Source organism: Zootoca vivipara, chromosome 10, assembly GCF_965207765.1.
Source record: "Zootoca vivipara chromosome 10, rZooViv2.hap1.1, whole genome shotgun sequence".
Lineage (NCBI taxonomy): Eukaryota > Metazoa > Chordata > Lepidosauria > Squamata > Lacertidae > Zootoca > Zootoca vivipara.
Genome location: NC_142593.1, coordinates 62980354 through 63006773, shown reverse-complemented (window position 1 = coordinate 63006773; position 26420 = coordinate 62980354). Strand labels below are relative to the sequence as shown.

The 26420-nt window shown below is 52.9% G+C and overlaps 2 protein-coding genes across 15 annotated transcripts; one reads left to right on the top strand and one right to left on the bottom strand.

Moving 5' to 3' along the window:
• Window positions 1–8: 8 nt before the first annotated feature.
• On the top strand, window positions 9–25281 carry RGP1 (RGP1 partner of RAB6A GEF complex). Of its 14 annotated transcripts, none has more exons than XM_088653205.1 (9): window positions 10–251; window positions 7659–7795; window positions 7949–8032; window positions 8660–8809; window positions 8912–9058; window positions 10384–10511; window positions 10658–10835; window positions 11309–11565; window positions 24614–25281. In XM_088653205.1, exons 1-8 carry the CDS (start codon window positions 136–138, stop codon window positions 11539–11541), a joined length of 1173 nt encoding a protein of 390 aa, XP_088509331.1. In that variant the 5' UTR covers window positions 10–135; the 3' UTR covers window positions 11542–11565; window positions 24614–25281. The 14 variants fall into 14 exon arrangements, with proteins under 14 accessions (XP_088509332.1, XP_088509331.1, XP_088509330.1 ...); XM_088653204.1 differs by lacking the exon at window positions 24614–25281 and adding an exon at window positions 20566–20790; XM_088653200.1 differs by lacking the exon at window positions 24614–25281 and adding an exon at window positions 20566–20790 and having other exon boundaries at window positions 8888–9058; window positions 11309–11557.
• MSMP (microseminoprotein, prostate associated) lies at window positions 12610–15418 on the bottom strand. Its single transcript, XM_088653159.1, has 4 exons — window positions 15093–15418; window positions 13903–14011; window positions 13644–13689; window positions 12610–13176 (listed from the first exon to the last, which is right to left on the bottom strand). The coding sequence occupies exons 1-4, from the start codon at window positions 15265–15267 to the stop codon at window positions 12679–12681; spliced, it is 828 nt and encodes a 275-aa protein (XP_088509285.1). The 5' UTR covers window positions 15268–15418; the 3' UTR covers window positions 12610–12678.
• Window positions 25282–26420: the final 1139 nt, after the last annotated feature.

The following is a 26420-nucleotide window of genomic DNA, read 5'->3' as shown; positions in this document are numbered from 1 at the left end:
GGTTAGGGCGGGCGCTTCCGAGGACAGCCGAGGGGGGCCGAAGCCGAGCGGGGCCTCCGTCGGAGCCGGGCCGGGTCCCTCTCGCGCTCTCCCATCCCGGACGCCTGGGTCCCTGTCCCCCCCCCCCCCCCGGCCATGATCGAGGTGTCGGCGGCGCTGCTCCGCGGGGCGGTCTTCCTGGCCGGGGAGCCGCTCGAGTGCCTCGTCACGCTGCGCAACCCGCTGCCACCCGACGCCACGTCCGCCTCCAGGTAGAGCCGCGGCGGGACGGGGAGCCGGAGGGCCGTCCGGGGAGGGAGGGGGCTGCTGGGGGGTCAGCCATTTGCACAAGAAACGCGCCAAGCAACCGAGATAGGAAAGGGAGGAGCTGAAGGGCGCCTTCAACTGAGGTTATGGGCGCAACAACGGAATGGCTAGGGCCGGCATCCCCAAACTTCGGCCCTCCAGATGTTTTGGACTACAATTCCCATCATCCCTGACCACTGGTCCTCTTAGCTAGGGATCATGGGAGTTGTAGGCCAAAACATCTGGAGGGCCGCAGTTTGGGGATGCCTGGGCTAGGGGCACTTTTTCATAAGCAGAAAATGAAAGAACTGCAGCTAAATTACTGTATTAGGTTCTTTTTTCACATGGTCTAGTCCAGGCTTCCTCAACCTCGGCCCGCCAGATGGTTTTGGCCTACAACTCCCATGATCCCTAGCTAGCAGGACCAGTGGTCAGGGATGATGGGAATTGTAGTCTCAAAACATCTGGAGGGCCGAGGTTGAGGAAGCCTGATCTAGTCCTTCCCCAAGTGCTGGATTGATGTCTAAGCTAAACGAGCTCTAGTTTAGGGCCCCACTCTCTTGGCCCCCCAAATTTTTTTTAAAGGAAACAAAAACTGGATGTGCATTTCCAAAATATGAGATAAAAAACAAATAGAAAAAACCTACATACAGCAACTATGTTTTTTGTTGTGTAGGCTCCTATGAAGTAAGAAATGAGCCCCGCCTGCTCCCTCAAATATCACGGGTTTGCTCCTTTCTATATACAGTAGAGCATAGCTGCCAAGTTATCCCTTATTTTAAGGGATTTTCCCTTATGCTGAATAGGCTTCCTCGCGAGAAAAGGGAAAACTTGGCAGCTATGCAGTAGAGGGTGCCTACATTCTGCATGTGCAAATGGTTTTAGATACCTATTAGGTCCATCAATTATCATATAGCATATATTCAACACAAAAAACAGCGACAATTTGTTGTTGATAAAGGACAGCTGGACATAGAAAGGGCCCCATTCCCATTGATGAGGGCCTCATCAAACCTAAATCCGGCCCTGGCCACCCCCTTAATATTCTTAAGAGGGTCTCTTCTCCAGTCTTTGGAGAGTAGCTGGAAGTGGGAAGGTAGAAAAAGGTCCTCCTCTCCTTCCACTCTGCAGTTTTGATCTGAAATCTTAGGCCCAATTTTGCACCCAGAGCCCAGAAACTGCTCGCGCTAATGAATTTCCCTGCTGCAAAATGCGCCTCGAACAAGGGGAGTTTTGCACGCAGCTTCTCAGTCCCTCTGGAATCGCAGATGGGAGCGAAAGCACCGAGGCCAAAAGGGCTCTTGTTTTCTGAACCGGTTGCTTCTTCCTGGTTGATGGTGCTTCTAGCCAATGGATGAAGCCGCCTCAATGATTGACATTCAGGAAGGTGGATCCAGCCAATTAGGCAAAGAGAAGATGAGTGTGAAACGCCCATTATCTAGAGAAGGAACATTAATGTTCTGCTGCTCTTTGCTGGTGGAGAAATAGCAATGCAATTCAGAGAGGGCCGGGACTGAGTGTAAATTCAGAAACAGAAACTCATTCAGTTCACACTCTTTTAAACTCTGAGCTTATTTTCCAATAATAATAATAATAATAATAATAATAATAATAATAATAATTTATTATTTATACCCCGCCCATCTGGCCGGGTCTCCCCAGCCACTCTGGGCGGCTCCCCTAAAGGAATATTTTTCTGAGATTGTAAAAAACCTCTCTGCCAGGGCAGATAAAGTCTTATCATTGCAGGTCTGGGGCTGAGCGTGGATTACGCCGGCCCTGCAAGGAAATCCAGTGCGGGTATCCCAATTTAGGGCAGGGCATGTCCAGTGTTGCTATGTTGGCATTTTTTTGGGTGGGGTGGGGTGCAGAGTTGATTGCATCAGCAGTGAAATTCATAAAGGGCTTGGAAGACTGACCTGGATGCTGGACTGACTCACTGAGAAAGGGTGGATCATAGAGGTGGAGGGGTCCCCAGGGGTCTTCTAGTCCAACCCTCTGCAGGGCAAGTTTCGTAGTGGGCAGGTCTACCCGCCAGGCCTCCCCACTGCTCAGCCGCCACATTTTCTCAAAGGGGCAGGCCTGCCTTCTGATGCTAGTTAGGAGCGTTTGTGGGGAGCATCGACACCCCCTTGAAAGCAGGGGCTCATGTCCTCCTTGGGCCTTCCCAGAAGAGGCACCGTGCGCTCAGGCTACCTGGAGGACTGGACAGATCCAGGGCATGGAATAAAGGATGGGATCAGTGGGGGAGACCTCTGGGATCAGGCGGGCTAGGCAGGGAGTTGGGGGCTTGCTAGGCCTTGGCTCACTGACCGGATGCGCTGAGGTCCAGGGAGGCTCCTTGCCCCTCGCAGCGGCTTTTTGGGAGCCGCGTGGCCCAAGGCTGCAGGACTCTGAGGCAGGGCTGGGGAGCTGCGGCCTTTGTGCCCCGTGGCCTTGGGGCTCTCCTCCTGAGCCTGCCACCAGGCCTCCTCCACAGGGTTGGCGCTGCCTCTTGTGTGAGAGGGAGGCTAAAGAAATAAACATTAAAAAATTGTCCAGGAGCACCTTCAAGACCAACTAACTTTGTTCTGGGTATAAGCTTTCGTGTGCACGCAGATGCACACAAAAGATTATACCCAGAACAAACTTAGTTGGTCTCGAAGGTGCTCCTGGACAATTTTTTAATTTATTTCGACTGCGTCAGACCAACAGGGCTATCTACCTGAATCTAGAGAGGGAGGCTGTTCTTGAGTCTGACCCAGCACCTGATGCAACGGTTTATGTGGCAATTGAGCAGACAGAGGTGGACCTGGGTGCAATTAAGGACTTGGGGAAGTACAGTATGGATAAGTGCTGAAAGTACACAGGGATCAATGAAGGCTTCTCCGCCCAGTGCAGAGCAGAGCAGCCCAGATGCTGCCAGCCCCTTTCCTCCCTCCACTGGCTGTGCCAGCCTGGGCTCTGTGGGCACAGTCCCTTTGTTGCATTGCCACAGGCCTTTGAGGTTGTCATTCTGCCTGCTCCATGCCCATGCTGCTGGGGTGGCAGAGGGGGGCCTGCAGCTCCTCAGCGCTGGGTGGGGAAGCCTGAAGGGAGAGGGAAGGGGTGGCCGGGGCTCCCTCAGGAGGAGGGGGTCCTCTGCAGGCTTCCTTTGGGCGGCCTTTGCCCAGCCAGCCTGCCCTGGCGGATGCTGGTCTCCTCAGAAAGGAGCTCCGAGGGGTTTGGTTGAGTACAGCCTCTGCATGCCAGCTGGATTGGCAGCCCTCCCTTGCCCTCCCCCTTTTGGCCTCAGGCCCTGGTGTGCAATGGCCTGTCACCTGCCAGATCCTGAGAGAGATGCTTCTCCGCAGCCGGCCGGCCAGCCTGGTTATGCGGTGAAGCTGGCTTGACCAGTTTAGGCACTTTGCCTGAGGTGCCCAAGTCCTCAGGCGGGGGATTTGTTTTCCAGCCAGCTGGCCTGTTGATGGGCTTTGCAGTTGCAACTCCTGCATCCAAGGGGGTTGGACTAGATGACCCCTGGGATCCCTCCCAACTCTGTGTCTATTAAATCTGTGTGGTGCAGAAAGGATGGGCGTGTTAGGGAGATGTCCAGCAAGGGAGGGCAGCAGGTTGGGTTTGGGGCACAGTAGAATAAGAAAGAAACTCATAGAATTATTATTATTATTATTATTATTATTAGCCACCCATCTGGCTGGGTTGCTCTCGTGTGTTGCCGGCTTCCGTTGGTTTTTCTCCTCCCAATCAGCTGGAGCCGGCATGAACCAGGCGGCCATCTCTTGGATCAGGGGTCCTCAAACTAAGGCCCGGGGGCCAGATGCGGCCCAATCGCCTTCTAAATCTGGCCCGCGGATGGTCCGGGAATCAGCATGTTTTTACATGAGTAGAATGTGTCCTTTTACTTTAAATGCATCTCTGGGTTATTTGTGGGGCAAAGGAATTCATTTATTTTTTAAAGAAAAATACAGTCTGGCCCCCCACTAGGTATGAGAGACAGTGGACCGGCCCCCTGCTGAAAAAGTTTGCTGACCCCTGTCTTGGATCCTGAGCGTGGGGAGCAGCCAAGTGTGCAAAGGGCTGGCCTAGACCCCCGGGGCACATCCTGGCCACCCCAAAGGGAGCAGCTGTGGCAGCCAAGTGGGTCTGCCTTCCTGGGTGCAGCTCTGGCTTGGTGGGGCATTGCAAATCCCTCCTTCTGCGGCCTCTCGGGACCCCTGCCTTCCCCCCACTTCCGTTTGATGCAGAAATGGCTGTGTTTTATTTACCGTGTTTTCATTCCACTCTTTTCGTCAGAAAGACCTTCAAAGTGGCTAATGGCAAAGTAATTAAAAAGCAACTCATAGCAGCAAGACGACGACCCCAGTGGCCCTGGGGGGAGTCACTGGCAGAGTGTAGAAGGCGACCAGAAGCAGACTTTTTGAGTTTCTGCTCCATGGGCCAAGGGTGCCTGGCTGTTCTTCTGCCAAGGAAGCTGAATGTTTCCGCTATCCGCCAGGCTCTCCTTCCAGTTAGCCTGCGTGTGGCTGGGGTCCCTGTGGCGAGAGGCCGCGGCTGGGGTCCCGTTTTCGGCGAGAGGCCGCGGCTGGTACCCCAGGCCAGACACTCCCCGCTTCTGCCTCTGCTTGAACCTCCTTTGTGAAGGGGGGAGTGCTCCAGGCGCACCCCCAGGTGAGGAACCAGATGCTGATGGTTTCAAGGCAGCCTGTGAGGTGGAATCCAACCATGGTCTCCCAGGTGGGTGACCCCAACCCCACCCCGGTTCTCATGGTCCTCTCAGCAGCTGGGACCAGCTTGGCGCAGTGCCAGGGGGGCTCTGGGGCTGCCTGGGGAGCGCTGCACCCCATAGTTGCCTTGCCTGGCGGAGCAGTTCCGTGGCTCTCGGCTGGCTCTGGGGTGCCGCAAGCTTCCCTCCTGTCTCCTGCGTTGTGAAAGTGCCCCCATCTTCTGAGCCTCTATGTGGAAGGAAACAGAACGGGATTTGAAAAGGGGAGAACTTTTCACCTCTTCACTGCAGCCCAGGGCTGTTTTCGAATCCTGGAAGACCTTTCATCTTGATCATTTGGATTGCTGGCATTCCAGGGTTTGGCAAGTTGCCCTTCCTGAAACGGGCGCAGCTCGAATGACTGGTTTTTAATGTGGCTTTATTTTGTATACAAAAATTGAGGCACGGAAGCCACCCATTGCCACCAGTATAAGCTAATTTCTGGCTCATTTAAGCCCATATTGAACCTTTATTCTGAATGATGGTGCAGCTTGACAGCCAGAGAATACTCTCATTTTCATAACGAATTGTAATGAGTTAATATTTTATTATGCCTTTGGAGCTGTCCTGTGTTTTTGTACTTACAGTGGTACCTCGGGTGAAGAACTTTATTCGTTCTGGAGGTCTGTTCTTAACCTGAAACTGTTCTTAACCTGAGGTCCCACTTTAGCTAATGGGGCCTCCCGCTGCCGCCGCACAATTTCTCTTCTCATCCTGAAGCAAAGGTGCTATTACGGGAAGCATCCTTAACTCGAGGTCCTATTTCTGGGTTAGCGGAGTCTGTAGCCTGAAGCATCTGTAACCCGAAGTACCCCTGTACACCCTCCTGAGCTGTGGGGTTTTATGGTTTGGAGTCTTGATTCTTTGGCTTATTGGTCAAATGTGCACTTTTTGATGTTGTTGTTGTTAATAAATAGTAGAAGTCCCAGAAAGAGTTAGACCAGTGATGGGCAACCTTTTGAGCTTGGTGTGTCAAAATTCGCCAAAAAACCAAGCATAACTTGGGTGGTGTGTCATGTCGAGAAAAAAACCATAATTTTGCAATATTTATAGTTTAAATAACAAAAATGTATAATTGTAATATATAACTGTATTTAATAAACCAAAAACTAATCATTTAACCAAAGCAAACCAAAACCCCCTTATTTATCACAAAGTGCCCAGAGTTGTTGAGCTTTTGGGGGGAGCTGCTGACCAAACTTTTGGAGGGGTTTTTTGGGGGGTGCAAAAGTTGCTTTGCTTTTTTAGGGGGGGATGCCCCAAAGCTGCTGCGCTTTTGGGGGGGGGAAAGAGAACAGAAATAAATGACGAATAATACCTTTGCTGGAACTAACATGCAGCTGCCGAAGCGCCAAAAAAAAAAAAACAGGAGCGGGGAAACAAATGGGGGGAGAAAGACAACAACAACAGCGCGAATGGGCCGATGGGGGCGTGTGCCAGCAGTGTGGGCTCTGCGTGTCACGTCTGACACACGTGTCATAGGTTCGCCATCACTGAGTTAGACAGAGGGCTGGCCTGCTAGGTGACCTTGTCCTCCACCATCAGGAATTTTTGGAGCGTTCTTTTCCAAGCATGCTTCTGGGGTCATCTCCTCGAGGCTCCCTGAAAATATTCCCAGAGCCCCACCAGGGCATTTTCCCTCTCCCCCCCCCCCCGGCCCACCTGGTCACCTCCACTCCAGGCTTGAGCCCCATTTATTCTCGAGGGGCATCTTGTGGCCTCAGACCCTCTGTGGTTTTTGAAACCTAGAATCATAGAATTATAGAATCGTAGAGTTGGAAGAGACCCCAAGGGCCATCCAGTCCAACCCTCTACCAAGCAGGAAACACCATCAAAGCATTCTTGACATATGGCTGTCAAGCCTCTGCTTAAAGACCTCCAAAGAAGGAGACTCCACCACACTCCTTGGCAGCAAATTCCACTGCCAAACAGCTCTTACTGACAGGAAGTTCTTCCTAATGTTGAGGTGGAATCTTCTTTCTTGTAGTTTGAATCCATTGCTCCGTGTCCGCTTCTCTGGAGCAGCAGAAAACAACCTTTCTCCCTCCTCCATATGACATCCTTTTTATATAGAACGTGGTCTTTTCCTGGGAAGAAGCTCTGGAAAGCCCTGAGTCGTCTAGGTGGAGGGGCTCCTTTGCAGAGAACAGGGGACACCTTTCTGGAAAATCTGAAAGCATTGATGAGACACCCACCCACCCCTGAGCTGGGATGTCTTGAAGGCTGTTTGCCTTCTCTCATCCTGGAGGAGAGGGCCATCGATGTCTCCTAGCCAGAACGGCTCGGCTCTGCCTCCCTTCTTAGAGGCAGCAATGCTTCTGAATCCCAGATGCTGGAATCCAAATCATAGACTGGAATCGTAGAGTAGGAAGGGCTCCCGAGGGGCATCTAGTCCAACCCCCTGCAAGGCAGGAATCTCAGCTCAAGCATCCCGGAGGGGAGGGGGTTGCTCTCCTGCTCCAATCTTCTCGGTGGGTTTCCCATCATAGGCACCTGGCTGGCCAGTGGGAGAGCAGCATGCTGTACTGGGTGGGCCTGATCCAGCTGCAGGCTCTCCTCACGTTCCTGGGCCGCCTTCCCCTGGGTCTCTGCTCCGCCTCCCTCACGGCCTGCCCCCCTCTTCCCCCCCCAGTGAAATGCTGGCCTGGGCCAGCGCTCAGATCCACTGCCAGTTCCACGCCAGCGAGAGCCGGGTGGCTCTGCCCCCTTCGGAAGAGAGTCGGCACGATGTCCAGGCCGAGAACGAGACGGTTTTTGTCCCCAACAGAGGTGAGCCTGACCTCCTTGGCCTGGAGGAGGGGCAGGGCGGGGGGGGAAATCATTTGGGGGCCGGTGGCAAGGCAGGAGAGCCTGCCAGGGTGGCAGAGGGACGGCGGGTAGTCCTGGCCGTGAGTCTGTGCCCATGGCCGCTTTGCCTTGCAGGGGAGCGGGGCCACTGCATCCTGTCCACCCCCCCAAAGATCCTCTTCTGTGACTTGCGACTGGATCCAGGAGAGTCCAAAACCTGTGAGTAGCCCCTTCTCACCTGTCTGCCTTGCCCCCCCCACCCTAGGGGAGCCCCATGGCTTGGCTGGGGCTGGGTGGAGGCAAGGGATGACCTCTCCTGTGGGGAAGGGCTCTGGGCTCCCCACACACCTGCCCCACTTTCCCACTTCCATTGCTGCCCAGAGATGGTCTGGAAGAGGAAGCCAGGCAGTGGGGCTGAGCCAAGGCCACCCCAGCCCCACCCGGCCCTGCATTGCCTCGAAGGCTTCGCTGCCCCAGCCTGCCTGCTGCCCCCCAACCCCCAAAACAAAACCCTCTAATATAGTGGGGGAAGGGCCATGTGGAAGACGCCCCCAGCGTCTCAGGCCAAGGGTATTGGGGGGCTTGCTTAAGAAGGATCCTGGGGGACATGGAAGCAGCAAGAGGCCTTCTGGGGATGCTGCGAATTGGGCCCTTTCGGAGTCCGAAAGGGTCATAGAATAGCAGAGTTGAAAGGGACCCCCATGGGTCATCTAGCCCACCCCCTACAGGGCAAGGCTTTTTCATTTGCTCTGGTTCTCCTCCTGCTGGCTGCCCCCTCCTACCCAGCCATGGGAGCTGAAGCCCTTGGTGGGGAGACCCACACCTCGCGACCCCCCCTTTTCCCAGACTCGTACTGCGAAACGCTGCCGGTGGACGGCCCCCCCTCCTTCCGGGGGCAGGCGGTCAAGTACGTCTACAAGCTGACCATCGGCTGCCAGAGGGTCAACTCGCCCATCAAGCTCCTTCGCGTCCCCTTCCGGGTGCTGGTGCTGCATGGTAAGGCGGGGGGGGGGTGTCCCTGCACAGACCAGGTGGGGGGAGAGGACCTCTTGACGCCCACCCCCTGCTAAACAGCCCCTGCTGCCTCTCCCTCCTCAGGACTCAAGGACTACCAGTGCCCCCAGGACGAGGCTGTGGCCCCCTCCAACCCTTTCCTGGAGGAGGAGGAGGGGGCCAAGAAGGATTCCCGGCTGGCCGACTTGGCCACCGAGCTGCTGATGGCGGCCACGTCGAGAAGGAGCCTCCGTAAGTCGCCTCAACCCCCCCCCCCAATTCCCGAGCTTTGTCCTCCGAAGTGCTGGCTCTCCTGCCCCACTTCCCTGGGATGGAAAAGCGGTTTGCCATGTGACCAGGGTGGATTTGATTGAAATCAAATCAATTGAATCAATTTAAATCAAATCGATTTAACTCATGATTTTAGTCACTAGTCAGTAAGACTTGATTTCGATCATTTTTTTACAGAAAGACTCATTATTGCTCGTATAATCGTAATATTTACAACCAGATGAAGGTTTCCTTTTTGGAATACTGTGCTACCTCCACTTACATATCCCTCCGGTTACAAAAATTTCAGGATGAGTAAGCAGCAAACCCGGAAGTATTTTTCCGGGTTTTTGCCATGCGCAGAAGCGCTCTACCGCTGTGTGTGTGTGTGTGTGTGTGCAAAAGCAGTCTCTCTGCTTGCGAAAACCTCGGGATCCGGCCTGACCTCCAGAACGGATCCTGTCCGCCACTGGAGGTACCACTGTAATAAATTGTCAGAGTAGTTTTTGCAGTTATATCAAAAATTACTGATTTGGTTATACTATTAGAAATACACAGACAGAGAATTATGAAATGATTGTGAGGTTAACTGTTTATATTTGGACAACTTTTCTGCTGTTCTTTATTGGAAGGAGAAAAATAATCATGTCCTTAATAACAATTTATTTAACTAAAACAATAACGTTATAGCATATGTCTCCATGTTTGTTAACTGATGTGGCTAAACAATTAGGAAAAAAACTTAGACACATAAAAAAAATTAAAACAGATCCTTATTTCCTGATGAATAGCCTTTGGATTATAATGTAACTTAAATAGAAAGCTATATTTAGAAAGATTTTTCCTCCGAAAGCATTTTATTTTAAAAATCCAATTTAATTTTTTTAAAAAAAATTGATTTAAATAAAATAAATCGGATTTAAAATATATATATATATATTTCAAAATCATTGATTTTTATCCACCCTGCATGTGACTCCTGGAACTTAGGTTATGGGCGCAAAAACAGAAAGTCTAGTCACCATGTTGTCCTTTTTACAAGGGAGACTCGGAAAGTTCTTCCTGATATTTCGCTGGAATCTCCATTGCAACTTGAGTCCTTTTGTCTGGGCCTCCCCTTTGGAGCAGCGGAAAACAAGCTGGCTTCAGATATATCAAGGTGCCATGGGGCACCTGGCCTCATTCAGCCACTGCATAAGAGGCTGGTTTTCATTGGGCGGGGGGAGTGCAGCCGTGTTCCATTCCAGGTGAGGGGCGCACCTTTTCCCCTCCCGCCCCCTGACTGAGCCCCCCCCCCTTGCTCCCAGACTTGTACAACATCAGCAATTCCCGCGGCAAAGTGGGCACCTTCTGCATCTTCAAGGCCGTCTACAAGATTGGCGAGGACCTTGTGGGGACCTTCAACTTCTCCGAGGGGGACATCCCATGCCTGCAGGTGAGGCGGGGGGGGGCCTCCAGGGCACCTTGTGGAGGAAGCGGGGTAGGCAAAATTGGGGGGGGTGAGTCGAGGGTGTGGGGTGCCAGTCAGGAACTCCCCCCCCCCCCGGCCTCTGAGCTTCCCCTCTGCTCTCTGGCCGCTAGTACCTGGTGAGCCTCCAGACAGAGGAGCGGATCCAGGAGGCCTTCCAGCCCCGGCGCGGGCAGCCCGTCTCCTACAGCACCCACGCCCGCCACCAGGAGTCCTGCCTGCACACCTCCCGCACCAGCTTCAGCCTGCCCATCCCGCTCAGCTCGGCCCCCGGCTTCAGCACCAACATCGGTGAGTCCTTCCAGAGCCCGGGAGGGAAGGCCGGGCATCTTTCGGCGGGGGCGACTGCTTGGCAGGCAGAAGGGGCAGGGCTCGACCTTTTGCACGGAATAGCCGAGAGCTGCTGCCAGTCCGTGCCCAGTGGGCAAAGCTGGGCAGGCCAGTACGCCAGCGTTGAGGCTGGTTCCTGTGCCCACAAAAGAGTCACAAAAAGAGGGCTGCTGCTGCTGCTGCTGGAAGCCCCCCTCCTCCCTGTCCCTTGGCTGGCTGCCACCCGCTGGCAGAGGGAGCCCCCCCCCCCCAGTGTTCTCCTTTCCCTTGGTTTGAACAGGCTCCATGCCGGCTCCAAACGCCTGGGAGCCGGGTGCCGGTTCCGCTCTCACTGCTGCTGTGTGTGGGGGTGTGTGAGTTGGGGGGGGGGGCTATTATTCAGCAGGAGGAGCCCAGAGCACGTCTGCTGACAGGACCCCCCCCCCTCTTTGCAGTGTCCCTGAAGTGGCGGCTGCACTTTGAGTTTGTGACGTCCCGCGAGGCGTCGCAGCGGCAGGCCCCCCCGGAGGAGGCCCCCTCCTCGGAAGAAGCCTCCCGGTGGTCGGGGGTGGAGCAGATGGACGTGGACACCTTCAGCTGGGACCTGCCCATCAAGGTCTTGCCCACCAACCCGCTCCTGGCCTCCTCCGTCTCCCAGGTCCCCGGCGCCAACTCCCTCACCATCTGAGGGCGCCTCTGCGTGGGTCAGTGGGTCAGTGTCCTGTTCCTGCGTGTGGCCTCAAAGAGGCATGATCCTGATTTGGGGGGGGGGCTTTCGCTGGAAGGTCTGGGGTGCAAGTGGGGGGGGGAGCTCTTCAGCTGGGCTCCCTCCCTCTCCCTCGTGTGAATTTCTCCCATGGAGAAGGGGGCCCTGCCTCCATCCTGCCTTTGTCCTTTTTTCCCAAAGTGTCATGGGAGGGGGGGGGCTGTTGCAAACCACGGGGGTCACTCTGGGGTGCAAAGCATTGCTGTGTTTTGTGTCTGTCATTTAATAAAAATCTGCTGCAGTGGCTGCCCCCCCCCACACTCTGCAGGTGTCATCCTTTGCCCAGGATGATGGCAACCCTGGGAGACCCTTTCTCCTCTTGCCCCTTGGCTCCCCCCCCCAAGAAATCCACAGCACCAGAGCCTTTCTGCTGTTTCATGGGGTCTTTATTTGAAGAATCAGACACTTGCTCTCTCTACGCCCTAAGAAAGAGCTTTGGCTGTGGGTTGTGCCCATCTCTGGGTCAGGCCCAGCCCTCTTCCGTCTTAGCACACACACACACACACCCTTGCTCCCTGCATCAAGTGGTCTGGACCCCTAGTTCTCTTTAGTGGTTCCCTTTAGTGGGTGGTTTTTCCAGAGGCAGGGTTTTTTTTTGGGGGGGGGGGTTGGCTGCTTAACAGAGAAGCCAGCAGGGGTGGGTGGGGGGGGAGAAGAAGCTGGAAATGGGGGGCAACAGCCCAGGACCTTCCACACCCCCTGCCCACCCCATTTTGGATATATTTGGGGATAAAACCAGACCCAGCATTTGCAGGGCTGGGGACCCAGCCAGACCCCAATTTCTGGGGGGATTCATGGCAAAGGTGTCGGATCAGGAGAGGGTCCGGGTGCTGGCATCTCTGGAGGAGGGCAGAGGCAAGGTGCCCCCCCCTAGGAAGCGGGCTGGGGTGGGCAGTAAGCACAGCCAGGGGGGGAGAGGTGGGGGGGGAGTGCTTGCTCTACAGGTACAGGGGGGAGGTCCTCTGGTGATGGTGGCTAGCGAGACCCCCCTCTTTCTTTCTTTCTTTCTTTCTTTCTTTCTTTCTGGGTGCCTCTGGCGCTGCCTCTGCTCCCCCCCCTTCAGCGCTTTGCTTCCAGGCTCTGCCTCCCCAGCCGGGCCTTGGCCCCCCCTCGGCTGCCGGGCTGCTCAGGGGCCTGGCCTGACCCCCACCCAGGCTCCAGGTTGTTCACGCAGGGCAGCCTCAGCCCGGCTTTCTGCACCAGCGAGATCTTGCAGGCCCGGAAGTCGTAGCGCGCTTCACACCAGGCGGGGAAGTCGACCGGAGGCTGCATCCTGCGAGGAGGAGGAGGAGGAGAGGGGCAATAAGAACATGGGGAGAGGCTGCTGGATCGGGCCCAGCCAGTCCAGTGGCTTCTGAGCCTCTCGGAGCAAAAGCGCCTCCCGGCCTGCTCCCCCCCCCCCGTGGCACTGTGGGTCTGATCCAAGCTCCCTGCAGCTACTGGGTGCTGAGGAGGCCCCAATCCTCCTGCTTTCAGCCACGCAGCTCCCCTCCTTGGGGTGGTTGATGTGGGTGGGGGGCTCTGCCCTTTTGCGATCTCCCTCTCAGCTTGATCCTGCTATCCCTGCAAGCAGGTGAGCTGGGACTGTGAAGGTCTCCACACACCCCCACTCACTTTGCACCTGCTAGGCTGCGCATGGGGGGGTGCCATGGGGCTGGCGCTGTTCCTCCAGTGAGACCAGCGAGAGAGGATTCGAACTCGGCCCTCCCTGGCCCTCTGAGCAGCTTCGCTAGGCGGGTCCCGTCCCCACTTAGAAACAGGGGGCAGACTTTCCCCCTCCTTGGGCAGGTGGGTTGCTTCTCAGTGGGCCCCTCAAAGAAGTGTAGGGTGGGAAGGGACCCCGAGGGTCATCCAGTCCAACCCCCTTCAGTGCAGAAAATGTTTTGCCCATTGTGGGGCAAATCTCTCGCCCCGAGTTGAAGAGTCTCGTGCACTGCTAGATTTGCCATCTCAGGCTCAGATCGCAGGCTCAGATCTGCTCAGACAGCAGCATCACCGGGTCCCAATCCCTGACTTTTGCTCACCTCTCCCGACTGGCCTTGGCCCCGGGTGCCGCGATGCCAGGAGAGCCTGGAGCAAGGATGCCTCAGGGGCCCCGGACCCCATTTTCACCCTTGGGGGGCCTCTTCCAGGCTCCTCACCACCCCGGGCCCTTCCCAGGTGTGGTGCCCCCTGGGAGCTGCTACTTGGGGGGGGGGGTCTCCTTGCATTTCCCCTCCCAGACACATGCCCCCTCCCTGCTCTTTGCAGCTCCCATGTACCCCCCCCCCCGGCCCAACTCACATGTCACAGCAGCCCACGCCGAGGGGGTCCAGGCAGAAGCACTTGGAGCAGTTGGCATCCTGCCAGGACTCTCCGGGGCCAAAGTGCTTCTCCTTGTAGAGGCAGGGGGCTGGAAGGAAGGAGGGAGGGAGGGCAGTCAGGGAGGGAGGGCTGGTGCAGGATCTGGCCCTCGGCTCTGCCAGCTGCGCTCTCAGCCAGATCCAGCCGGCCAAGCGGGGAGCCCTTGGGTGCTCTTGGGTCACTGCCAGTCTCCTGCCTCTCTAGGATCAGGCTTGCAGGGTGGCAAGGGAGCCCCAGGGGTCATCTAGTCCAACCCTCTGCAATGCAGGACTCTCGGCTGAAGGAGCCCTAACAGACGGCCACCGGACCTCTGCTTAAAATACTTCCAGGGAAGAAGCGTCCGCTATTGTCCAGGGGAGTTCGGTCTACGGTTGAGTAGCTCTCACTGTCACAAAGTTCTTCCAAAGGTTGAGTCTGAATCTGCTCCTTTGCCATTTGAAGATTTATTTATTTTTTAAAAATAATTTTTATTAAATTTTATGTTCATCTCCATAACATTGTTCACAAAAAGGAAAGACATGACCCCCAGATACCCCCCCTGCCCCCCCGACTTCCCTCTACTTCCTCCTCTGGTTTCTTGCATATTTACTTCTGCTTGTTCAACTGCATTTTAATACAGCTTTCTTAAAATAAAAATAAAATGTTATTATATTCTTATCATTATTATACCTTGATTGTTCTCTAATTGTCTCTAGGCTCTATTTCAATTGTTACCATACATTCTCTACCTTAATTTTGTTGATTGTAAAGGCTTACTACTCAAAACCTTCTAGTGAGTCCACTTCCTTACAATATTTCTGTCCATTTGAAGATTTGCACAGCCTAAGGGCCCCTGGGGGCTGTTCCTGATCTCCCAGTCTCTCAAGGGCAGTCACATGGAAGGTGGAGCAAGATGGTTTTCTCCTGTGCTAGATGGTAGGACTCGAACCCAAGTTACAAGAAAGGAGATTCCAACTCAACATCGGGGGAAACCTTCTGGTGGGAAGAGCTGGTTGACAGTGGAAGCGTCTCCCTGGGGAGGTGGGGGACTCTCCTTCCTTGGAGGTTTTTGAGCAGAGGTTGGGTGGCCATCTGCACTGCAGAGGGGTTGGACTGGATGACCCTTGGGGTCCCTCCAGCTCCAGAGTTCTATGTTTCCCCTCCCCTTGGACCCCCGCCTGTTTCCCCCATGGCCCCCTCACCTTGTGCGTGGAAGTAGCAAAGGGCCCGTGCTCCCGTCAGCTGGAGCAGAAGTGCGAGGAGCAGGCAGCCCCTCAGAGGGGCCCCCAATGCCGCCGCTGCCCCCAGCCTTGCCTTCGCAGCCATCGTGGGGCTTCCTGTGGGTCTCTCGGTTCTGGGGGAGACTGCTTCTCCTTCTGCCGCAGTCTGCCTCCAGAATGTCTGCCCCACAGGGGCTTATAAAGGGCAGCTTTATGGGCCTGGCCTCCAGCTGACTCTCCCTGGCAAAGTGGCAAAGCTCATTTCCTGGTCGGAGGCACGAAAACAAGAGGTGGGATGGGGATTTTTTAACAAGCTGCGAAAAGCTGATTCATGCCCTCCGGGAAGGACTCCAGTTGGGAGCCCCAGAGGCTGTGCCCTGCGGGGCATTGAGATAGAATCATAGAATCATAGAGTTGGAAGAGACCCCAAGGGCCATCCAGTCCAACCCCCTGCCAAGCAGGAAACGCCATCAAAGCATTCTTGACATATGGCTGTCAAGCCTCTGCTTAAAGACCTCCAAAGAAGGAGACTTGGTAGCAAATTCCACTGCTGAACAGCTCTTACTGTCAGGAAGTTCTTCCTAATGTTTAGGTGGAATCTTCTTTCTTGAAGTTTGAATCCATTGCTCCGTGTCCGCTTCTCTGGAGCAGCAGAAAACAATTTTTCTCCCTCCTCCATATGACATCCTTTCATATATTTGAACATGGCTATCATATCACCCCTTAACCTTCTCTTCTCCAGGCTAAACATACCCAGCTCCCTAAGCCGTTCCTCATAAGGCATCGTTTCCAGGCCTTTGACCATTTTGGTTGCCCTCTTCTGGACACGTTCCAGCTTGTCAGTATCCTTGAACTGTGGTGCCCAGAACTGGACACAGTATTCCAGGTGAGGTCTGACCGGAATACAGTGGTACTATTACTTCCCTAGATCTAGATGCTATACTCCTATTGATGCAGCCCAGAAATGCATTGGCTTTTTTAGCTGCTGCATCACACTGTTGACTCATGTCAAGTTTGTGGTCTACCAAGACTCCTGGATCCTTTTCACATGTACTGCTCTCAAGCCAGGTGTCTCCCATCCTGTATTTGTGCCTTTCATTTTTTTTGCCCAAGTGTAGTACCTTACCAGTACATTTCTCCTTGTTAAAATTCATAACTCTCCTGTGACCACCCTCCTCCTTGTGGGGACATAAGGAGAGCCTGCAGCTGGATCAGGGCCATTGCCCACCTCGCCCAGCATCCTCTTCTCCTAGTGGCCAACCAGATGCCCATTGTGGGAAGACCACAAGCAGGATTTGTGCGCAAGAGCCACGCTCTCCCCTCCTGCGATCTGAGCAGCATCGCTCCCTCCTCTGAGCCTCCTGGCCATGGGATGAAGATGCGCACAGCTGCCCCTCACCTCTGGGGAAGCCAGCGCCCCCAGGCACATGGGCACAGAGGGGCATGAATCTCGAGGCCCCAGGAGAAAACATTTCTCTTGCGCCAGGCCTTGGGCTGGTTAACATTCTGCAGCCTTTGAAATGTGCATGGGAGGGAGGGCATTGGCCCGTATTGCTTTTGTTTTATTATGTGTCTTGTGTTTTCATTTTGTATTTTTATGTTGCGAACTGCCCTGTGGTCTTCTGATGAAGATGGTATACAAATTTAGTAAATAAAATAATAGTACAGTAGGTTTTTTTTGGAGGGGGGGGGCAGTGCATGGAATCCAGCCCAGAGCCAAACTGAGGGCCAGCGAAGGCCTCTCAGTGCTGCCCCCATTCATAGCCACCACATTCTGTACTGGCAGATTCTTGGTCCAGGAAGAATCTCTTGGCTGCTTCCCTTCTAGCCTGATGGCAATAATTGGCAGCTCATTTCAGTTCCTTTTGAGAAGTAAGAGCCCTTTGACAGTGGAACACGCTCCCTTGGGAGCTGGTGGACTCTCCTTCACTGGAGATCAACAACAACAACAACAACAACAACAACAACAACAACAACAATTTATTTATACCCCCGCCCATCTGGCTGGGTTTCCCCAGCCATGCTGGGCAGCTTCCAATCGAGTGTTAAAAGCAATACAGCGTTAAATATTAAAAACTTCCCTAAACAGGGCTACCTTCAGATGTCTCTTAAAAAGAGGATAGCTGCTTATTTCCTTGACATCTGGTGGGAGGGAGTTCCCCAGGGTGAGCGCCACTACTGAGAAGGACCTCTGCCTGCTTCCCTGAAGCAGAGCTTGGATGGCCACCTGTCAGGGATGCTTCAGCTGAGATTCCTGCACTGCAGGGGGTGGATTGGATGACCCCTGGGATCCTTTCCAACTCTCACTTCTAGGATTCTGTTACCTCAAAAGGTAGTGTGATTCCTACATTGCAGGGGGTTGGATTAGATGGCCTTTGGGGGTCCCTTCCAACACAATGTTTTATGGCCTGAATTTCTTGGCTGTGCCCTTTGGGGGGGGTGCAGCGTGGCGGCTCTGTGTCCCTCTGTTGAGGTTCCTCTTGCCTGCTCTCTTCCCACCCTCTCCCTCCCTGGCTGCCCTCTCCTTGCTTGGCACCTTTCCTGCCCCCTCCCTATTTTTCTGCCCCATAGCATCACCCAGGCCCCTCCTGGCCCCCTTACTCCACTGCACATCCCAGTGGCCAAGCCTCTGCCACAGCAATGGCAGCAAGAGGATGGGGCAACCTCCCCTCCGTTGGGATTTTAATGCCAGAGGACGAGGTGGGCTTCCCCACCCCATAGCACTTGTCCACCGTTGCTATTGCAGAAGGACTCAAGGGCCGCCCCCCGCCCCCCCCAGCAAGAACCACCATGGCATGTCTGAACTGCTGGGAGAAAGGAAGGCAGTGGGGGGAAGTCTCCCCCCAGCTCTCTTGCAGCCCCACCTGCCCCATGTGCCACTCTCAGGTCTCTGCAGGCAAGACCAGGGATGGCAAGGGCCCTGGCCGGGCATCCTGTCACCCACCAAGGGGAGAGGGTTCAGTGCCCTGGGCAAGAGGGCATTGCAGCTCCCAGCAGGAGGAAAAACCTCTGCTCGACCCCCAGGGCCAGGCTGGCAGCTGCCGCGCAGGAAGCAAACAGGATGCAGGATGCCGGCTGGCAGCGGGCACTGCCAAGAGATCCCCATGCCAAGGCTGTAGTGCCAGTGCTGTTTTAGGCATGGAAGGGGTTTGGCTCCGGAGCCCAACATCTCGGGGTGTTTTCTCTGCAAACACCAGCAGGTTCCAAGAACCACTTGCTTTGGGGCTGGGCTGGGCAAGTCCCAAGACTCTGCCCCCAGGCCAATGGGGGGGAGGCCTCCCTGGGTGCCCTTCTGCTCGCCCCAACAGCTTCCTGGGGAGTCAGCTGGGCCAGGATCCCTCCTTCCCAGGAGCACCAATCTGCTTTTGCCTCTTGCTGGCACCCTCCGCCTGGCTTGGCCTGGATCTCCTGCAGCCATTGAGACCCAGAGGGTGGGAGCTACCCCCCCCATAGCAGCTGGAGAAGGAGCCCTTTGCTGGGCTGGAGGGGCACCATTGCCATTGGCTCTGTCTGGGGCAGGAGCACGCAGTGGGGCAGCTGCAGCTGGGCAGTGAGTCGGGCGAAGTGGGAGCCCACCAGGTGAGAGGCTGCGAGGAGGAGAAAGATGGAACTAGGGGTGAGAGTTGTGTGGCTTTTGGATGTGGGAGCAGAGAGGAGGCTCCAAGGGGGTCTCCAACTCCACAAAGGGTGGCCGGAATGGAGCAGGCAAGAGCCGAGTGGCTCAAAGGGTGACCGCAGAGACTGAGGCCACAAATCCTTTTCTGACTGTCCCCTGAGAGGCAGCGTGGGGTGAGGAGTCCAGCAATGGGGGAGTCTCATGAGACAACAAGAACGCAATAAGAGCTTGGTTGCTGGATCAGGCCAAAGGGTCCCCATCCAGTCCTGCACCCCAGTCTCACAGTGGCCACTCAGATGCCTCTTCTGAGAAGTCCTCAAGCCAGACTGGAGGGCCAGCTGTGCCCTCTCATCCTGGGATTCCAACTCGGCCGGCCTCAGAGCTACCAGCTGCCTAAAGGCCTCCCATGTTACACCCCTTTTCAAAGCCTAGGGGGACAGGTTCTGGTCATTTTGGGGTGCCTGGTATGCCTTCTGGTCAAACTGGCAACCAGAGTCAAAAGTGGATTATTATTATTATTATTATTATTATTATTATTATTATTATTATTATTTAAAGTTTTTATTTATTTGAAAAACCAGCAAACACATTTAACAAGATACAACTTGACGGTTGTTCCATCAACGTTGAAAATCTTCCCAGTATGTTCCAAAGGAGCCTTAAGACCTCTAGCATTACAATTTCACAAGTGTTGGCGCTGACCTTTACAGCCCTAAACGGCCTTGGCCCAGGAGACCTGAAGGAGCGTCTCCACCCCCATTGTTCAGCCCAGACACAGAGGTCCAGCGCCGAGGGCCTTCTGGCAGTTTCCCCACTGAGAAAAGTGAAGTTGCAGGGAACCAGGCAGAGGGCCTTCTTGGCAGTGGCACCTGCCCTGTGGAATGCCCTCCCATCAGATGAAGACATCTGTACAGGGAGGATTTTAATTTCAATTATGCTTTTATATTTGTTGGAAGCCATCCAGAGTGGCTGTGGCAACCCAGTCAGATGGGTGCCATATAAATTGTTATTGTTATCCAATAATAATAATAATAATAATAATAATAATAATAATAATAATAATAATAATATCTATACCACCCTTTGTCCATAGTAACAACAACAAAAACCCCAATATCAACACACACACAACCCGATTCTAAAAGGCCATAGAATTCACTGGTATAGCTATTTCTCCTCTGCCTGAGATGCCTCCCTCTTTGTGAGCACACTGCTTTGCAGAGCAGCCTGGCAGCCGTGCCCCTTCCCTTTCCGCTCCCTGTGAGCCTGTGCTTGGAAGTGGGTCCTCTGCCCTGGCCGTGGCCTCCTTGCCCCCCTGGCCAGGGCCTTTGCCCTCTTCCAGAGAATGGTGGGACGTGACAGGAAAGACCCCGGGAGTTCAGGGCCAGCGGCTCTGGCACTGGCTGCCCAGGCAGGAAAATAGCTGCGTGTCAGGAGGGGCGAGTGGCTGGCACCCCATAAATCCTCTCCGGCAGGTGCCTTGCAGGCTCCACGAGGAAATGAGCGCATGGTGATGCTTCCTGTGTGGTGACTCAGAAAGAGTCCCAGGAGAGCGCCTCTCCTTCCTGGACAGGGAGGCAGGCAGGTGGGGAGGGGGCTCCAAGAAATGCCACTCATCTGGCAGAGGGGGGTGCCCCTGGGACGTGGGGGTGTGTATTTACTAGAGCAGACAAGTATAACCTTTTCCTGTTGCCTGGAATGGGCACCCAGGGGAATGTGACTCCAGACTGGGAAGACTTCCTTCCTGTCCTACCTGCTCTGGCGTTTCCTCTTCTTGTGTGTGACCAGGTCGATGGGAATGACCCTCGCTGGCCAGATCAAAGGGCTGCCCACGCAACCATCTCTCTCTTCGACTCTTGGACTCTCCTGGCTCTTAGCCAGCGCATAGGATGGAGCCCACAAGCAGAAAGTCTGAGATGTAGCTGACACTTCTTTTCATGGTAACCACAAGATAAAGCCTGCCTTCAGATTCCTGCTGTGAACTGAATGTGAATAAAACTCTATTCTAAAGAAGGCTGTGTTGTTCTCTTATTATTTTAAGAGGGAAATAAAAGGGGAAACCTACCAGGAACAATCCGGACTGGACAAGCCAGACAGGATTGCTTAATTAAAGGATTCTAACGAATCACCAACTTGCTTCCAATAGGTTGCAAAGGGAATGTGCTCTGCTGTGTAGCCACTAGAGTGAGCGAGGAGGGATCATATCAAAACAATATCCTCTCCTACCTTCGAGTGCAACAGCAAGAGCACCTCCACCTGGAGAGATGGTGCCTGGCAGGAGAGAGGGGACGCCAGCACAGCCTCACCAGGGTCTTATCCAGCAACCCCCATGAGGCTTAATTCCAAACATGGGTGCTTGACCCTTCCTCCAAGTCGCAGCCTCTGGCCTAACTTTAGAGAGACACCCTGAGCAGATGCCATTTCTAGGTGTGCCCCTGAGATACTGTACCTGCGGGGCTTCCCGCCCCCCCTCCAGTCCTAGCAAGGCAGAGTGTGCCCACCCCCTTCTCTCTGGGAAGGAGCCCTCGCTCCAGAATAGAGCACCTGCAGAAAGCCCCAGGTTCCATCCCTGAAGGTACCTCCAGGTAGGGGAAATCCTGGAGAGTCATTGCTGCCGGTCAGTGTAGACAATACTGGGCTCAGTGGACCATGGGTCTGAGTAAGGCCACTTCTTACCTGTGCATCTGCCTGCCTGTGTGGAGGGAGGCAGGTGGGGAGTGTTCCTGAAGAGGAACTTCTAGCAGGGCGAGGGCAGCAACTTGTCCTACCTGCTACATGTCTACCATGTGAGGGCTCTGAGCAGCCCCCTGCCAAACAGCTTATTTCGGGTTGGGGGGCATGAATAGCTACACTTGGTTTTGGAGGGGGTTCCAGTTCAAACCTGCTCTCTTGGGGATGGGGGAGCAGTGAGCTCCAGCCCCTCTTCCTCTCCCCCTCCCATCTCCCACTCCCTGATATTTTCCCTGGCACAGATATTGAGAAGCGGAAGGGGCTCCCGCAGGCTGGCCCCAAACCCCTGGAGAAGAATGTTCCAGAAACTCCAGGAAACATCTGGTCTGGTGGGTGGCTGTTGGTGCGTGTCAGCTAACCTGGAGCCCACGCACTCCTGCGCATTCTGCTGGAGCAGATTTCCACTGACTGCTCGGTGGTGCTCTTGAATGTATTTTTCAGGTCTTGCCCCTGAGAGAGAAGATGGTTTGAAATACAGAGAGCAACGAATCTGCAAAACAGAACCTTTGCTTCCCCTGGCAGCTGCTCCCTCCTCCTCACAGAATCATAGATTTGGAAGGGACCCCAGGGGCCATCTAGTCCAACCCCCTGCAGTGCAGGAATCTCAACTCAAGGAATCTCAACTAAATCTGCTACTGCCCTTTGCCTCTAGCTGATCTAGGAGGAATAGAAGGTGCAGGCCGAGATTGTAGGAATCATGAAGCCTGGGGTTGGCTTTGCTCCGAAGTCTCCCTTGGACTCACCAAGCAGCAGGAGGCCCAGCGAGGGCTGAGTGAGGGACTTGGGTTGGGAGAGGAGAAGTGGAGGACTTCTAGAGCAGAATTCTAGAACTGTAGAGTGGGAAGAAACCCCCAGCATCATCTAGTCCAACCCCCTGCAATGCTGCACCCATGCGCCTGGCTGGGTGGAGCCCCACTCCCCCCATGTAGGGAGGGAGGAGAGGAACCCAGAACATTGGTGTGCAAGCTCTTATATAGACTTTTGAGACTGCCCACCCTGTAGCTCAAGACCACACCTCAAAACATCATACATAGGGTACATCACAGAAGGAAGTGGTCCCCAGCAGAAATTGGAGTGTGTTGCTGCTTCTCGCCTGTCTGCCAGGTATCTGATACAGTAATGCCTTACTGTACTTGGTTGCCCTTTCTGGGTAGCCTGGCCATTCCTCTGAGATGGTCAATTCTTAGCTCCTGAATCTCTTACGCATATTGAGAGTGTGCTCAGCTTAACAGATATTTGCCAGACTGTATTTGCAGGGAGGTTTAAGCCCCTACAATCCAAAGACAGTTGGAAAGCTTTTCCCATTTCCTTCCTCCTTGCAGAGAAATATTTGAGGTCCATTTGGGAGAGTCAAAATGGCTTCAGGATTGCTCTCCTGTACTACTTCAGACACGTGGTTTATATACTTATGTATGTGTTTGCCTTGTACATTTGTGAACATTTATGCTCTCTATATAAGACTTTAGAATTCCTATAACAGTCTAATGCACCCGAAAGAGCAGATGGTGCTGCTGCTGCTCTGGAAAAGCACCTGCTCAGAGGCCAGCCATTTGCCTGCCTTGTGGCCATGGGGGTGGGGGAACAGAGGGGGCATAAGGATCCAGCCCAGGGCAGGAGGCTCTGCAAAGGATGGCCAAGGCAACCCAGGCAGGAAGTCCCCCTTGTGAGCATCTGCCGTGAGGAAGTTCTCCCTCTGCCAGGATCAGGAGCCAGAGATGGAAGGACCCCAGCCGGCCCCCAAGGCTTAATTAAGTAATGAGGCAGCAATTAGTCACGTAGGACACAAACCTCATTTCCTAATTTCCCTGTTGTTTTTCCTTCTGGGACCCTGCCTGGCGCAGCCTCATGAGGTCGAGGGAGTTTTTCATTAGCCCCCCCCCTGGCAGGGTCCCTCTTTCTCCCCTTCACACCCCCACCCAAGAGGGTCTTTTCAGCCCACCTGGAACAGGAGTCCTCCAAGGAGCTCTGGGGGGAGACAACTTTGGAGCTCCCTTCTTAGAGAGGTTGGACTGGCGGACTGGCTGCCTCCTAATTGTCCTTTGGGCTTTTGAGTTGTTTTTAATATTTATGCTTTTATTGTCAGGTGATGTTTATTATTGTAATTACCTGTATTTTTTAACAGACCTCTCTGTATATGGTTTTACTTCTATTGGCACTTGATTGCCTTTTATTGATTTATTTTAATATTTATTATTATTATTATTATTATTAAAAAACTTTATTTCAAAATTCTAAAAGAATACATCAGACGAACACAATATAAAATACCAAACAAAACAAAACTGAAATCATATACATCAGAAGATTTTAAAATATACAGTACTCTAATTCCAGTAATAAACAATGCTTCCAACCCTTTCCATTGTATCTGGTTCTTTTTGTTGCTATTTCTCACAGGATTATTTACAACGATTTTGATTTTTTCCCCTTTGTCATATTTCTTTATATTCTTTTATACTTTACAGATATCATTCTAATTCTGCCAATAATGTGTTATTGTTGCTGTATACCTTTAAATATTCTCTGAAGATAATCCATTCTTTTGATATTTTTTGATTGCCTGTGCCCCGCACCCACCCCGTGGCACTTGGTTGCTTTTTAATTGCAGCTTCCCCCCTATGTTTTTAGCAGTTTCTATTTTATCTGCAAGCCATCTGGAGTCCCTGTGTGGGTGAGGGCAGAGAGACTCTGTGTTGGCCAGAGAGCACTTGCTTTCTCCACCCTCCAGCCCTACAAGTCTTCCCAAGGGAGCTCTTTCCAGAGGAGGAAGATGCTGTTTGCTGTCAGTGGCTGGTTGGTCTCACCTCTGCTGCCCCACCTCCAGCCCAAGGAGCCCTCAGGAGGCAGGTGCTGCCATGGGCATTAGGAGTTGGGGTATCTTAATGAGCGAAAGATTATGAGTCATGGGGGTGGGAAGAGTGTGTGTGTGAACTTAAAAAAGCTATTGAAAGATTTAAAAAATACATAATGACAAGTGCACAGAGTAAGATAACACACAAAAATAAATATGGTATTTATAAAAATGAACTTAACAGTGCTCAGTTTATTTTTTTTGTTGCTGTGTTGTTAAGGTTGTTAATACTGTTTTAATATTGTTTTAATCCAGCATTGCCTGAGCTCTGCAAGTGTGACTTTCTCCCGATTGAAGTGCAGAGTGTTTGAGGACCGGGACATTCACAGGGAAACCAAAGTGCTTGTTTACAAATCTATTGTACTACCAACCTTGCTGTATGCTTGTGAAACATGGACCACTTATAAAAGCCATCTCCAACTCCTTGAAAGATTCCATCAACGGTGCCTCTGAAAATTTTTACACATCACTTGGGAAGACAGGCAAACTAGTGCCAGTGTACTGGAAGAAGCAAAGATCACCAGTGTCAAAGCAATGATTCTTCAACATCAACTTCGCTGGACTGGACATATTGTTCGGATGCCTGAATATCATCTTCCAAAACAACTACTCTATTCCAAACTTAAAAATGGAAAGCATAATGCTGGTGGTCAACAAAAGCGTGTCCTGGGCTTTGAAGACACTCGATCTCAGGACGCAAGGGAGAAACTGCTAAGAGGAAGGCACGCTTGGGAAATCCACACTATGATCAACTCCCACCCGGAAACCAATGTCCCCACTGTGGAAGGACGTGTGGATCCAGAATGGGCCTCCACAGTCCCTTACGGACGCATTGTTCAAACCGTGTTTATGGAAGACAATCTTGCTCGGCTACGAGGGATCGCCAGAGTAGATAGATTATAAATACTGTATTGATTTGTTAATCATATAATGTGTCTTCTGCTTTAATTGTGATGTTTAGTTTATATTTTAGTTATTCCTTTGTTAACAGCGTTTAATAGATTGCGATTGTTTCACTGATTACTTATTGTTCTATATGATTCATGCTGTATTTGTGATGCTTTATTATGCTCTCTCATTATTGTTATTTAGTGTTTGTAAGCTGCTTTGGGATACATTTGAGGCATAGAAATAGAATAAATCAAATCAAAAAGGCGGGATATAAATAAATATAAAATAATAATGTTCGTGTTCAAGAGTCCGCACAGCATGCTAGCACCCGTACGGCTGTTCCGGACGTTGGTGATTCACTTGGAAGGTCCCAGGGCCCCCCCTGCAAGCCTCCAGCCCTGCAATGCGCCTGTTGTCTCTTGTGAATGTGCCTCATGTTGCCTCCATCTGTACTGTTGACTCCAATGCTATGGTAGGTGGAGCTCTTCTCTCCCCCCCCCCTCCCATAAGGCTGTCCAATGTCTTAAGTCACCTGCAAGCAGACCAAGATGGTTTTCTTGGCCTCAAGACAGACGTTTACATAAGGATGTTGGAATTTCCTTCAGACAAGAACATCTATTCATAAGTTATCAAGATGCAGTTGACTTTGGCCACAGAGGGAATTCCTGGCTGATGGGACGTCTCTTGAGCAGGTCAGTTATCTGACTGTTTGGCATGTGTTGCCCTTCACAACAGACCATAGCTGCCAAGTTATCCCTTTTTTAAAGGGATTTTCCCTCATGCTGAATAGGCTTCCTCGCGAGAAAAGGGAAAACTTTGCAGCTATGCAACAGACAAAGGGAGCAAGCAAGATGCCTCAGCCGGGAGCATTTTCTCTTTCCAAAGGGGTGCGTGTGTAAAAGATTGCCCTCTCCTCACAAAAACAAAGCTTCGTGCATGAGGATTGCTCCGAGCAGAGCTGCAAAGCTGGAACAATCCGCCTAGGGGGGGAAATTTGAACAGAACCCATTTCCAGGATTATTTTCATAGATATTTCATAGAATTGTAGAGTTGGAGGGGACCTCAAGGGTCATCTAGTCCAGCCCCCTGTAGTGCTGAAATCTCAATTAAAGGACTCCTGATAGGTGTGCACCTGACCTCTTCTTTAAAACCTCCAAGGACCCACCACCTC

Excerpts from the sequence above, each read along its gene's own strand:
- MSMP (XM_088653159.1), bottom strand. The coding sequence starts at position 15,267 with ATGGCTGCGAAGGCAAGGCTGGGGGCAGCGGCGGCATTGGGGGCCCCT. Across the intron at positions 13,690-13,902 it reads GGCGTGGGCTGCTGTGACAT|GCTCTCCTGGCATCGCGGCA; the intron begins GTGAGTTGGGCC and ends TCCTTGCTCCAG. Across the intron at positions 13,177-13,643 it reads GCCAAGGCCAGTCGGGAGAG|CAGGATCAAGCTGAGAGGGA; the intron begins GTGAGCAAAAGT and ends TTGCAGGGATAG.
- RGP1 (XM_088653200.1), top strand. The coding sequence starts at position 136 with ATGATCGAGGTGTCGGCGGCGCTGCTCCGCGGGGCGGTCTTCCTGGCC. Across the intron at positions 7,796-7,948 it reads GGTTTTTGTCCCCAACAGAG|GGGAGCGGGGCCACTGCATC; the intron begins GTGAGCCTGACC and ends TTTGCCTTGCAG. Across the intron at positions 10,836-11,308 it reads CGGCTTCAGCACCAACATCG|TGTCCCTGAAGTGGCGGCTG; the intron begins GTGAGTCCTTCC and ends CCCTCTTTGCAG.